We start from the raw sequence: 14,785 nt of genomic DNA, 5'->3' as shown, positions 1-14,785 counted from the left end.
CACTGCCATGCATTTCAGAACAAGCTAGCATCATGCCGGAGCAGCAAGACTTGAGATCTAGAAAGTTAGGGCATACCAAACCCTAATGATGATAATGTTATATAACATAATGTCATCATATGATAGTAGTTTCTAACCTGTTTTTAGAATTTGGAACTCCTACTTTACATATGCAACTCTGCCCTGACAAACAGGGCAATCTGTGTAGATCCAGGTAGAGAGGACACAGAAAAGAAAATGCAGTGAAGAGTGACAGAGCTGGGCTTTCTCCCTCTTGCAGTGAGACCTGAAAATGTTTGAAATGCCTGAAAGTAGACTGATTCACATGAAGTTTCTTTTTCTGGCTTCTTATTAATAGAAAGGCATATTTATGAGATGGCGAAGCAGGGTGAGGCAGGTAACCAGTGGAATAGTTTTTCTGAATTTGCTTTTAAGTAAGTGGTACGTTTCCCGAGCTTTCATCTGTGTCAGTTCCTGTGGGGGCAGAATTCATGCTTGCTTCTGGGACCACTTGTCTGTTTACTGGGATGGTGGCAGATAGAGCTGAGTTCTAGGCTCAACTAAGAGGGTGGTATTTTGTCCCTGTGTATGTCTCTTTAACTTGTATTTTCCATGGATATGGTATATCAGCCAGAGTCTTGAACTATTTAAGGAAAAGCATTACTGAGGATACTATTACTTAAGGATACCAGCTTTGAATCAGTTGCTCATTGACATAAAGTTTCATGTGCAAGAATGATTCTGGATTATTCTAGAATCTTTGTGGGTATAAGAAAGGAGGCAGGGGCATGCCGTCATCCGCTTGTCTGTGTGTCAGTGGGCTGTGTGACATGTGGACTTGAGGTGTCCTATCAGGCACAGGCTTGGCCAGTTAGAAGGCTTGGAGTCTAGTGTGGGAGAAATACCATCACAGAATAATTAGGTAGTAATTACTCACACACTATTATTATGAAAACATCTTTCAATTCAAAGGAAGAAAAAAAAGTATTAAATTTATCCGATGCATTTACAGACTCTACAACCATAAACACCAGAGAATTTTCTCTTTGCCGTACAGCTGCAGATACCTTAGCTGTCTCTCTGGAATTGGATTATTCACTAAAGTTTCTAACAGTGAGTCATTCTTGGAATGATGTGTGTGACATCCTTTTAATGTCTTACTAGCTTATATGTGCTGATGTTAAAACTTCCTGCATTAATATTCAGAACTGAGATTTGTTTGTAGTGGATATTTTATTTATTGGTCATCTTTGACATGTTTTGATAAGGAATATTATTGAGACTTTTACAAAGAAATAGGAAGATTTTTTTCCTTTTTCTTCCCCCTCGCTCCTCACGGCAGGCGAGCCGAGATGCAGCACCTCAGCATTTGCACGTTCACTGTGACTGAAATTTTACCTACAGGAGGAAGACGGAAATCCTTGCAAAGCACAGAAAACTTCCTGGCTGCAGGATTGTGTTTTATCCTTGTCTCCAACCAATGATCTTATGGTTATCGCTCGAGAGCAAAAAGCTGTTTTTTTAGTGCGTAAGTACTCCTGTTATTTTCAGTGTCTTTTCTTTAATGCATAGAATAGGACACAGATGGATTTGCTAGAAAGAGAAAGTGTTACTTACATTGTGTGCATTATTTGGTGGTGGTCTTCTTTTTTAACGTTTATTTTTGAGAGACAGAAAGACAGCACAAGGGGCAGAGAGAGAGACACAGAATCTGAGCTTTCAGCACAGAACCTGACACGGGGCTTGAACCCATGAAGCGTGAGATGATGACCTGAGATGAAGTCAGGCACGCTTAACTGACTGAGCCTCCCCGGCGCCTTGGGTGGTGTTCTATAGTGTATGGCATGTGTTAATACTTCTTATTTTCTTTTTTGTACTTCTCATTCTCTTTCATTCTCTTGATTCTGTTTGTTTCCTCTCTGGTTTTCTCTCTTGGCTGCCCATACTTCCGCTGTGGTTCTGTGGCTCTTCCGAGGCAGAACTGGGCCTTGCCCGGTTCTTGCAAGGGGCAGGCAGCGCTAACCAGGCCGCTGGGCCCTTCCCTAGTGATCATGTGAATGAGGTGATTTTCAGCTATATTTTGAAAACTCTTAGGACTCTAGTTTCTCACTTTGGGCATAAATTTTCAGTTCATAATTTTTGTTGAAGACTGAATTAAGGCTGACATAAAATATGAAAAACCTCACTGATCAAAATCAGATCCTACATTAGACGGCTGTGGAGTGGTCTTCAAAGCAGATTTATCCTCCTGAAGTATAAGTCTTTTTTTTTTTTTTAAATACTTATTTCTTTTTTGGGGGGGGAGGGACAGAGAGGGAGAGAGATAATCCTAAGCAGTCTCTGTGATGTCAGTGCAGAGAGCTTGATCTCACAGTTCGTGAGACCTGAGTCAAAATCAAGAGTTGGATGCTTAACTGACTGAGCCACCCAGGCGCCCCTGTAGCATAAATCTAATAGAAAAGTCTTCTCTGTCATCTAAAGGTAAAAGTCATTTTATAAATACAGCAGATGGGGTGGTATGTATGAACCAATGACTTTATTCTTCAGGGATTGTGACATCAGATGGATTTAACTGGAGGAGGGGAGAGACTCCAGGCAAGGAGACTAGGTTAAGTTTTATAAAAATCTTATACAATTTTTAAAATACTTGCCAATAAAGAGACCCAAACCCGTTGCTGTAGAACAATTGCATTCTGTACTCATTCTAAAAGGAAACTATGAAATTTATAAATTACTGTTTTAGTCTGCTATAGTTAAAGTTATTTTATATGATTTTTTTTTTTCAGCAAAATGGAAATACAGTGATAAAGGAAAGGAAGAAATGCAGTTTGCTGCTGGCTGGAGTGGTTCTTTAAATGTCGAAGAAGGGTGGGTACCGGTTTTGTTTCTTGGTGTGTTAACTGTGTGTGTGAAATTATTTGACGTGTAAGGTGAAAAATTTCATCACTAGAATATTTAGCGAATATATAGTCATCCTAACTTAGAGGTTGCAGAGTTGATTTGGTCAGCAAATTTAAGTTTTACTCACGTGATTACTTTAAAAAAGACTATTGTTTGCAGAGGATTTGGAGAAGAACTCAGAGAATCCCATACTTTCTACATTTTGTTGTTTCCTGTGTTTATTACTAATTTTATTCAGCTAAAACATCAAGGACAGTCATTGTTTTCTCTGATTTGGTAGCATTGATCGGCCTTGTACTTAAAGGGGACAGTGCTGCATTAATTCTTAAAACTCATAAATACTTCAGAAAGGCAAGTTGGTAAATTCAAGTTTCCTAATGACCCAATAAGAGTGATTCTCTAGCCTGATGATATGGCGGAGCTGCTAACCTGGAACCTGGCGCCGACAACGGCTTTCACGTAAATTTTTATGACTGAAAACGATCTGATGAAAATGAGTCAGATACTTGCGACCTTGGATTCAGATAAACGATAACAGCCAAGCGGAAGCCCAGAATACATGCCTGGCACACTGGAGATCCGCACTGGGATGTTTTCTACTCTTATCAAAATAAATGACAATATTTCTCCTCAAGCCTTTAGCGTAAGCATTTGAAGATATTTGATTTCTGTCCACAATGCAAAGCAAACACAGTGGTTCAGGTACTTTAAAGACAACAAACGAAAAGATTCAGTTCCGTAGTGGCGTAATACGACGTATGGGGCAAGGGTGTTCACAGCTTGAGTGAGCTGGGGACGGTCCGGAGGGTTGACAGTAAAGTCAGTCAGGAGGAGTTTAATTTGGGGGCTTAGTCTCTGAGCTCCTGACGGATTTTCCAAGTCCCCATTTCTCATTAACAAAGAATCTTTTAGGGACACCCAGCCTAGCATGTGCTGAGAAATGCATTAGCAGGGGCAGTTTCTGCAAAATACCGAGGAAGAAGCCAACCAGGTGAAATGCAGCTGACCTCTAGAGGCACAGCCGCAGAAATGGGGATGGCCTGTGACAGGCCACGCCCCTCCCGTGCTACGGCCCGGCCCAGACGCGCCTGGAGAGTGGCCGTGACTCGCTGCTCCCCAGTTCCGGGTGTGATCTGTGCGCGCAGTCGAGTTGTGCTTTCTCGTGCTTTTCATGACGGTACAGAACGAAGACTGCTGTTTTTTATTAACCTCAAGTGAGTGTGACCTTACCTGTTCTGTGAATGATTTTTACGGTTCTCCCTATGTGTGGCCTTACTGTCGTCTTCTACAGTGAAGAAGATGGGTTCGCAGAGCCCAGCCTCCACTGGTCGCCCTTTAGCTTTAAGTTAGAGGGAAATCAGAGTGATCGCTAAGCTCATTAGCTAAACATACGATTTCCTTTTTGTTTTTAGAGAATGTGTAACCAGCGCTCTGTGCATCCCACTAGCAAGCCAGAAGAGGTAAGGGTGACGAAGTGAACTTGTTTGCTTTGCTTCGCTTTCTGAGCTGCTCTGACGAACTGACGGATGTGTCTGTGACAGGAGCTCCACCGGGCGCCCCGATTGGACCTGCATCGTGGTGGGCTTCACCTCCGGTTACGTGCGCTTCTACACGGAGGTGAGCCGAGCGTCCACCCGTTAGAAAGCACCGCTCGAGGGAGGACCTAGTGATGTGTCCCCAGTGTGCTTATTTGTGACTTGCTGCCTGCTCCTTGGGATGTGTACTTGCTACTTCCTGGGCGGGGGAGTCGTGATGGAAAGTTCTGGTAGAAGCTATTGAGAAGAGAAGCTGTACTCTTCTGAAAGAGGGTGCCTGATGTCCGTGGGAAACTGGTGGGGAAATGGCACTCTGCCCGGCCACACCCGTTGGGTCCATTAGTAAGGAGACAGGCAGAGCCCCTCTCTGTGCTCCCTCCTAGAACGGCGTGCTCCTGCTGGCGCAGCTTTTGAATGAGGACTCGGTGCTCCAGCTCAAGTGCAGGACCTATGAAATCCCACGGCATCCTGGCGTGACCGAGCAGGTAGCGTAAAAGACTGCTTTCGAAGTGCCTTTTCTTCGAAGTAATTTTTTCTCTCTCTATTAGGAAACTTAAAGGTATCTCTGTCTTGTGGCACAGTTAGGTATGCTGGCATATTCTAGAAATGTAACCTGTTTATAACCGAGTAAAGAATCCCGGTCTTGCTTTTACTTATTTAATGGAATATTCTCTGTTTTGTTCAATAAAATAAAACACTGTAGTCAGAGAGCCTTAAAAGGGTTTCTTATTTTTAGAATTTAATAGTGACCTAAGGCAAACATATAGTATATATCTTTTTTATTTGGAATAGCTGTCAGAATTGTCCACAACAAAAGAAAAACGTTCTGACCTTACTATTACTACTACTACTACTACTACTACTACTACTACTACTACTACTACTACATTGTATTTCTCAGAAAGGGGGTGAAGTTTTTATTTATAGTGGGAAATATATTCACTGAACTGAAGATTTTGATAGAAAATAATACTGTTTCATATCCAAAGCTCTCCACATGTGCAGTTTTCACTTCTTCCCAGGTGCTGTGTGAGAATTTGGTTGTCTCAGTCAAAAATTAATTATAGAGCCACATGAACTAATACACTCTTGTTGGATCACAGTATACATAATCAAAACTACGTAAATATGCCTGCCTTCTTTTTACTCTCCTGCTTCCAAAAGGTTCCACGTGCACAGATATATGTGTTGTGTACCTCTCTGTACCTAGGCACGAGGGGTGGCCTGGAGCCGTGGAGACTGGAGCCGTAGAAGAAACTTAATCTAGTCAGAGAGACTAGACCAATTCCTGTTGGTGCCTTTGAGTGGATCAAACAGTAATGCAAAACAGTACCTAGTGATTTGCCGTTTTTTGTGGCTAGGAAAGATTCTGTACAAGTTCGGAGAAAGAGGGGCTCAGTTAGAATGAGGACAGTCAAAGAGACTTTCATTGAGGAGGTGAGATTTGAATTAAGCTGTGAAAAATGGTTATAGAATATAATTAGTTAATGGTAAAAGCAGGGGAAAGTTTTTTAGATAATCAGGAGAAAACTGAAGGGAGAGTCAAATGTAGGACCATGTATAAGACAACAAAGAAACCTATGCTAGAAAATACTGAGAAACTGTTGAATAGGCAGAGTGGCCACATTTTTCATAAATTTGAAAACAAAGTAAAAATCATAAGAGATTTCAAGAGAATTCAAGAGATGAACAAAGCTACTAAAGATTTGTGAGAAGAAAATTATGTAACAAAGGGACCTTGAAGGAACCTCTCCTCAGGAGCAATTGCAGTTGTGAGAGGCTGGAATCAGGGAGGCTAGTTAACTAATTTTTTGACGTTCTCTGTCATAGATGTGCAGTGTTGGAATGGGACTCTGTAATGGCTGCGAGAGAGAAATAACCAGTACAAAAATCATTATTAAAGGAAAAATCGACAGGATTTGGTTATTGTCTAGGGCTGTGGACGAGTCAAGAGGAAAATGAATGGGCTCTGAGATGCCCACGCTGAGGAGTGTCATTGATGAAGTTGGAAGACGGGACTGCTTTGGCTGTGAATAAAGGGGGTTAGGTTTGGTTTTGGACATGTTGAGTTTGAGACGATGGTAGGAAATAAAATGAAAGTACCAGTATGGCTTCTGCCATGCAGAATTTCTATACAGGCGCAAAGACTGGATTGAAGAAGATGGTTTAAGTCATAGATAATTAATTCTTCCAGGTATAGGATCTAGAAAAATAAAACTGAAGACCGAAAACTTAAGTCTTAATAATACTCACCACAAGAAGATAGGAGAAAATGAAACCATTGAAGGAAATGAAGAAACAGCTCTTGGAAATCTAAGAAGATAATGTGTCCATTGGAGATACTTCTCAAGAGCTGTTTTCTGTTTTTCTACTAATTCTCTGGATGGTAAAGGTTCTTTAAACATTTTAAGTTGGGTTACACTATACTATACTATTTTTAGATTTGGTAGAAACATATAACATTTAAATACTTGCTATTTGTGAGTCACGAAAATCTATTACTTGAAAAATAATTCTCATTGAACACCGAGAAACCTTTGTTGGTACTCTGTATTGTACATGAGCATCTTTGGATCTCATGAGTCAATTTGTATGTCAAGAGTACATGCTCACTTCTTCTTCATTGTACTCCCAGATCTATTAAAGATCACAGAGCACATTTCCTCTCATTCAATTCCAGGGGCAGTGAGTGTAGTAGAAGTGACAGTAGGTCATTGTAGGAGAAGATTCCAAAGAGAGAAGATGTCTTTCTGGAATGTCAAAGGGACTTCTGGGTCTTCTACGCAAAGATCTCTGTCATCTAGCCTCCTTTCTGTAGCTTTTAGACCATTGGTATTTGTATTGGTCTCTCCTTCAGGAAGACTCTCTGGTTTTGGAGATAATCGACTTGCTGGTGATCAGCTCCTCCAAGGCAGTGAGGAGGCTCTTTCCCCACCGTTGTGCTCAGTGGACCGTACAAGACTTGCCTTGTGCCTCAGTCATGTGACGCCCGTGCCAGCTCCCTTCACCTGGCTCCTATCCCTTACAGCCCACAAATCTCTTTTAAAAATGGGAAGTTTCGTGGTCCAGTAGGAAAGAGGGCAAGGCAGTTCTCAAAAGAAGAAATATAATTGGTCAGAAGGCATATGGTAACATTTTGAATCTAAATAATCTAATAACTGTAAACAACTACACTTGGATAATTTTTTACCTCTCATATTGACAAAGATCAAGATTTACAAAACAATATGGAGAAATGTGCACTCATATATTGTTGGTGGAAGCATGAATTGACAGGCACTTTCTTGAGGGAAGTTTAATAATATGAATGAAAATTGAGACTACAGACCTAGCTGAAGGAATTTATACTGAAGTAATGTGAAAAGATCTACACAGCAGAAAGAATTTATTGCAGTGATATTTATAATAATGGAAATATATTAATTCATTCATAATTATTTACTGCCTACCTTATGCCCAGTCCGGTTCTAATCACTGAGAATTCCTTGGTGATGCAGACACACAGGGATCCTCCTTTCCGGGGAGCTTATAGTTTGGGGATGGTGAAGGGAAGACCATCCATAAGCAACTACAGATACAAAGATGGTTCTGGTGTCTGCCAGGTGCTAGAAAGGAAGGAAGGAATCGTGTTGATGAGCTGGTAAGGAAGGAGGCAGGAGACTGGACGTGCCTGCTTGACCTAGAGGCTCAGGAGCAGCCTATGAGCAACTACATTCGAGCTGAGAACTGACCGATCAGAAGAATTCGGCAGGTGACCACCTGGGAGGTGAGGTCTAGGCATGTTCAAAGCTCAGAGATGATGAGGCATTTGTTCAGAGAGCAAGGGGAGAAAGAGGGGAGATGAGAGAGACTGGTACCCCCGTCCTGCGGGCCTGGTTAGGGGCCAGGCTGTGCTCCAAGTGCAGAAGGAAGCTGTTGGAGGGCCTCAGTCAGGAGAGGGACAAGGTCTTCCATACAAAGTGTCCATCACTAAGAACTGGTTAACTAACTTTTGATACATGTGCTACCGTACTCTTCAGCCACAGCAAGAAATGGTTTGCTCACTTACTGGAGTGGAAAAATACCATTGACATATCGAGTAATAAAAAACATGTTATGCTGTATATAGTATAGCCTCACACAAAGCATACGAGGATGTGTATTGAGACACGTTTGGGACTTCAGGTGTTTCTTTTTTCTTCTTCTTTTATATGTTTTTGTATTTGCACAATGCCTCGATTTCATTTTAATGAAACTTATACTTTGTTAATCTCACCATCTACCCTGAATACGTTATACATCATTTATAAAAGCTCATGTTTGAGAAGAATTAGAAGTCCTTGGCCAAAAGTCATTCAGAATTTAATTTTGCATTTATTTTTGCTTTTCCTCTGCTTGATGGTGATTTGTGTGTCGGGTGGTTGACAGTTACTTGGTCATGGTATTTTTTATTCTTCGTTGATCCTGACATTCACCTATAATATAAAAGCAGATATGCTTATTTGGCAACGATGGAATGTATTATTTTCTTCTTATTTAATAGAATGAAGAGTTGAGTATCTTATATCCAGCTGCCATTGTGACTATCGATGGATTTAGCCTTTTTCAGTCTCTTCGTGCTTGTCGAAATCAGGTAGCAAAAGGTAATTTCCTTTGGCAAGACGTATCTAACTTCTAACTTCTTATTTAATTCAGCCCACTTAGAGAATTAAGTACGTCCTCTGAATTAAAAAGGCCTCCTGCACTAGATTTACAACGAAGACCCTGTTACTGTAGAAGCGGGAGCGCGTTGTTGGGTCGGTGGCGTAAGGTAGTAAGGCAGAGGCAAGGACTGCAAGTCAGCACTCTGTGAATGGGGGTGAGGAGTTTCATCCATGCAGCCAAGGAACCAAGTCCTCACGACATCGGCAGCCGTTGGGCTGCTCACTAGAGTCTTGTGATTCTGCATCGTGTCTTCCATCCCCACCGAGGGTAAGGATACCACTGTGTCCAGAGGGGGGATTTTATTTCCACCCTGCATGTAGACGAGGCCCAGCAGGGAGTCCGCACTGGCTTCCTTTTGCTAACCCGGAAATCTGAATGGAGAAGTTAGATGCCTGAATGATGTGTGTGTGGGCAACTACGTTATTTCCAGACTTGGGCTTCAAAGGTGCACAAATAATCAAGAGTTCTTTCTCATACTCCTCACTTCCCAAGTCTACATTCTTGGGAAGAGGACGCCAAGCAGAGTTGTATTTCATCAAATTCAAGGTGCCTTTGTTTGTAGATGCAGTAGTATCTGCAGAATGCTGCCAGCAAACAACACACCATCCATTTTAAGATCCCGATTTTAGAAAAACCTTAAGCCCAGTGAGAACACCAGCACTGGACCTACTCCTTTTCTTCTAGGTTTAAGTAGTGGGGCTCGTCGTGGCCCCCAAACAAGTTTGTTTTGTTTGCAGGTTGATGCAATTGGTAAAATCCTGAGGTGTTGGTTAATGTGGGTCTTTAATAGTACATGCTTTTCTACTCAATCATAACTTCTTTGAGTTTTTATAGCTGTTTCAATAATCTTTTAAATTATTTAAATCTAGGCACAATAAGCATCTTTATCTTAGAGTCATTTAAAATAGTCACCATTAGTATATATGCCGAAAGAGACTGACAGCTTTCTGCAGGTAAGAATTCAGTCAGTGAAATAAACTGGAAATAGATGATGATTATTTGGTATTGTCAGCCATTTAATTCTTTTTATTTTTGTTTTTTGTTTTTTTGGTTTTTTTTAATGTTTTATTTATTTTTGAGACAGAGAGAGACAGAGCATGAGAGGGAGAGGGGCAGAGAGAGAAGGAGACACAGAATCTGAAGCAGGCTCCAGGCTCTGAGCTGGCTGTCAGCACAGAGCCTGACGCGGGGCTCGAACCCACGAGCGTGAGATCTGACCTGAGCCGAAGTCGGAGGCTTAACCCACTGAGCCACCCAGGCGCCCCTAATTCTTTTTATTTTTGAATGCCTGTTTATTTTTTGTGTTTAAGACCATAAAGCCGTTCATCTCCTAGGAAGTAAGAAAGCACTTAGTGCCCACTTAGCATAAGCTGCTCTAAAAAGAATTCTGATTACTTAGCCAACAATTGTTGTGTCTTTCATTTCAGAATATAGGAAAATCCTCTTTTCTTGGCCTTACTGTCAAATCTGATGTGCTTAGAGGAATCTGTTTTTCACTTAATGGAGTACTTCACTTCCCGGAATAAATAGCCAGAATCCAGCTATATTCTAATACATGGCATAAAACTTTATTGATAAGTAGGACCTTGTGCCTGAACCTGTGGCAAGAGGTGTAACTATTGCTTTTCCTTTCATTACTCGCTCACTGGGTGGAGATACTGAGCAGAGACAGGCATTTTATTAATCCTCTCTGGTGATGCTATTGCTGGTTACAGATCTTTCTATCAAGACTGTCCTTGGCTGCTGCCTTCGAGCCCTTGCCATATGTGTGCTCCTGCAGGCATGTCATGGGGCTTTAGTTTTTCACCAAGTTAAGGCACTAGTTTCCATTCCCAGGATTTTATCCACTATTTCTCTGGGCGGGGGGGCATTGTTGTTTCTTTGTCTTCAATTGCAGTTTGAATTCACCTTAAAGTTTAGTAATAGTCTAGAATTTTTAATAGCTTTCTCCAATTACGTGAATGTTCCAAAATCTCTTGTGATTGTCAAGTTACTCTTTTAATGTTTCCATTTTACGTATATTGTCTTGGTGTGAACAAAGTTCATTTTAACCGTGTTTATGTTGCCTTGCCTCAGTATTATTGACATTTTGAAGTAATAAATCAAGTTAATTATATTTTTAGAGGTTCTTTTGGTAAAACTCCACTTCATCCACTATAGTTAAGTTCGGATTGTTTAATTTTTGTCTTTAACAGCTGCAGCCTCAGGCAATGAGAACATACAGCCGCCACCACTAGCTTATAAGAAGTGGGGTCTGCAAGATATCGACACAATCATTGATCATGCTAGTATTGGTAAGCATCACTAGTTCAGATTCTTATGGAATTTACTTCTTCTGCTTTTTAATTGATGTGTCTCATTTATTAGAAATGTACATTCTTATGTGAAAGGAGATGCATTGCCTTTAGTGAGACATTTGGAAGCTACTCCAGACTTACGGATTATCATAGGTTTATGTGTTTAAAAAGTGATGCCAGTTTTCATAATTAGGTCTTCAGCAGCAGTATTGTACAGTTTTAAGTCTTTCACTATTTGACCTGATATTTTTGCAGGCAAGTTTAATTCACATAATCACCATATAGATCAGTCTTCCAAAAATGTAACCTTTAGACTAGCAGAATACAGGTAAAAGCTGATTTCTCCTTGCGAGTATAATTGAAGACTCATTGTGCCAGGCACTGGGAGCACAGATGTAAAGGGCAGAGATGAGAAGACTTGGTCTCATCAGGGAAGTGTGAGTCCACTGGAAGAACCATGTGAAAATGACTGCAGTCCCCAAGTGCGCCGGCTGGGGGGGTGGGGGCAGAGGAGAAGCCCCTGGCGCTGAGGGAGGTGGGGAGCAGCGGCTGACTTCAGTCTGAAACTGGAAGGATGAGTGGGACTTGGTCAGGAGAAGCAGCACGGAGGGGGGTCCTAGCCAATGTGTGCTCGGCGTGAGGCGGGAGGTGGTGTGTGCTGTAAAAATAATGGGTCTGGGGAGACCTGGCAGGCAGCCTTGTAAACAGGAGCCCGGTTTTGAAGCGCCTGGTGTACTACACACAGGAATTTAGATCTTCCTCCCAGCAACCCTGAGAGCCACTGGAGAATTCTGAGCAAAAGAATGCTGTTCTCACTTAGCCTGTTCGAAAAATCACTTAGGAAGTTCTTAGTGGTTCTAACATTGGGGCCATGACTAGAAACCAGGTGCAGTAGGATACCTCTTGGTCAGAAGTAATGGGTTTCTGAATTAAGGCAGTAGAAATGGAGTAGAGAAGAAAATACTATTTAAAAGTATGTATATTTTTTTCTCTTTACCCGTATGTTATAAGCTTGTTAAACTCAAATAGTACAGAAGTATACAAAAAGAGACAATATCACCTTAAACCCAGTACCATCCAGAGATACTCACCATTGGCATTTTGGTGGACGTCCGTACAGACTTGGGCGTGAAATGCATGTGTGATGTGTATATGGTCATAGAGAGGAATAGGTTTTCATAGATAGGATTATATCATACCAACCAGACTATAGCCCTTTTCTCATCAACATGTTGTAAAGAGTCTTTCAATCAATTTTGCTAAATACACATTTTATCAGGGTCCTGATAGAAAATAGATGGCACCCTTGAAATAGGACAATTGAAACACGTGTTATTTACAGAGGAGCTAGAAGGCTGCGGCGCAGGAGAACCACAGGGACGGGAGGGCATCGTCGGGCTTCTCAGCAGCCCAGCTGTCAGCCGCTCCCGGGCCCGCAGGGGCAAGGGCCTGGAGTAGGCCTGGAACTGGGACGCAATGAGTAGAATCAGCATCTTAAGAGCAGGATGGCTTTTGCGCGTCTGTCACAGGAAGCAGAGGTCCCGACTTCATTTTCTGTTCTGTCTTTGATCTGCTGAGACTTCCTGGTGTCTGCAGCCAGTGGAGCTCAGGCGCCCTGGGAGTGGGCAGGGAGAGAAGGAAGGCGTGTGGGTCTGCGGGGTCAGGCGGAAGATACCCGACACACACACCCCTTGGCTTATTATTGCTGCCTTGTTCTCTCGTAGGGGTACTCTGCAATAAGTACCTTCTCATAGACATTCAGTGTGTCTTTACTGTTTTGCTAACAGAAAAATGCTGCAGAATTCCAGAGTGTTGAGTTCAGTTCAGGGTGGCTTCCCTGTTCTGTTAATTGAACTTTGGAACATTGAAATGGGCTAGGAAAAATGATTGGATAGAAAATATTGTTCTATTCATTTATCTCCCAGCCTACAAAATGAGGAAAAGTAAAAAGGTACAGCGGACTTTACTTTGTATTACATCTTAACGTTAAAGTTTTGACAAATTCATTCAACAAGTAAGTGAACACCTAGTATGTCCTAGGTGCTAATATTGGAGCTAGAAATACAAGGTAGACAGAGCCCCATCCTGACGCAGCTTCCGTTCTGTGATAGGGAGATACACGGTGGACAGTTAGGCCATCTGAGCCACTAGGGTGCTATCACCATGTCTGTATGCATTGGGAGGAAGAGAAGCAGAGGGGTACGATGGAGAGTGAAAGGAAGGGGCCCGTTCAGGTAGACTGGGGATTCAGGGGAATCACATTTCTCTCCCTGTCCCCCAGGTGAATGTACATGACCTTGGTTTTTCCTTTGCTACTCCACACAGGCATGTGGGTGTCAGCATTCAGTCTGTCTGCTTTTACCCGTAAAGCCTTGGGGAAATACAACGCTAACTCTTCTTCCGAAAAGGTCGGGGATTTCTGGACTATAGGGTAGAGGTTTGAAAGTGTTTTTGCTGTGTTGGAAGGAATATGGGAGCCCAGATGCTCTCTCACCTTTTTGGTGGGCGTCTAAATGAGCACCACCTCTATGGCATGCAGTGTAACAGTACTTAATAAAATGTTTAGAAATGTGATTCCCCTTTGAGAATTTCTGTCTGTAAGGATTTTCCATACAGACAGACTTACATAGGTTTCCAGAGACATATCAAAGATAACATATCGCAGTGTTACTGGTAGTGGCAATGGTGGGAAACAACCTAAATACCCATCAGCAGGTCACATCGGTTACGGTATGGCCGTAGTGGAATGTTCTGGGTGGTTGAGAAGAATGGGGCATGTCTCTGATATAAAGTAAAAAAGTAAGGTGCACATGCTTTTACTTGACGTGCTGTCATTTATTGTACAACGTCTCTGGAAGGTGGTATAAGAGACGGTTTCACTTGTTGCCTCTAGCAACTGACTGATGCCTGGAGATCTAGGCAGACTGTATACTTTTTGTACTGTCTGAATTTTGTAAGTGTCAAAAAGTTAATATTGAAATTTTGTAGTATTTCATGGCTTGGAGGAATAGGTGGCACTTCTAATATCTTACAAATCTTCTATGACGTTGATTTTATAGCTTTTACAAATGACTTTTATCTGTTACATAAAACTAAGCAATTTGCGTCTTTGAATGGAATCGAAGTAAAAATGTAATGACCTAAAATGACAGTGTCATTTCCGTGCATTTTGCTCACATGTTGTTGTTGTTTTATTGTTAGGTATTATGACTCTGTCCCCTTTCGATCAGATGAAGACTGCTTCCACCATCGGCGGATTTAATGCAGCCATTAAAAACAGCCCACCCGCCATGTCTCAGTACATCACCGTCGGGTCCAATCCATTCACTGGCTTCTTCTATGCTTTAGAGGTAAGAGTTTTGTCACTGA

General features: G+C 41.9%; 1 protein-coding gene and 1 non-coding gene across 4 annotated transcripts in view; both read left to right on the top strand.

The window, feature by feature from the left end:
* Positions 1-14,785, top strand: part of RAB3GAP2 (RAB3 GTPase activating non-catalytic protein subunit 2) — a 100,236-nt gene that overhangs the window by 30,886 nt on the left and 54,565 nt on the right. For 2 of the 3 annotated variants that reach the window (XM_029935659.1, XM_029935658.1), the window contains exons 3-10: positions 1,405-1,528; positions 2,787-2,868; positions 4,314-4,361; positions 4,443-4,518; positions 4,820-4,921; positions 8,959-9,058; positions 11,315-11,413; positions 14,618-14,766. In XM_029935659.1, the coding sequence (XP_029791519.1) occupies positions 1,405-1,528; positions 2,787-2,868; positions 4,314-4,361; positions 4,443-4,518; positions 4,820-4,921; positions 8,959-9,058; positions 11,315-11,413; positions 14,618-14,766 (780 nt within the window). Of the gene's footprint in view, positions 1-1,404; positions 1,529-2,786; positions 2,869-4,313; positions 4,362-4,442; positions 4,519-4,819; positions 4,922-8,958; positions 9,059-9,102; positions 9,387-11,314; positions 11,414-14,617; positions 14,767-14,785 lie in introns of those variants that run through there. The other variant, XM_029935660.1, reaches the window with a different exon arrangement.
* On the top strand, positions 13,219-13,350 carry LOC115288842. Its single transcript, XR_003907229.1, has one exon. It is a non-coding gene; the product is annotated as a small nucleolar RNA SNORA36 family (small nucleolar RNA).

The sequence above is a fragment of the Suricata suricatta genome, chromosome 3 (genome assembly GCF_006229205.1).
Source record: "Suricata suricatta isolate VVHF042 chromosome 3, meerkat_22Aug2017_6uvM2_HiC, whole genome shotgun sequence".
Taxonomy (NCBI): Eukaryota; Metazoa; Chordata; class Mammalia; order Carnivora; family Herpestidae; genus Suricata; species Suricata suricatta.
Note: the sequence above shows the minus strand (reverse complement) of the source record. Positions and strands in the feature narration are given on the sequence as shown.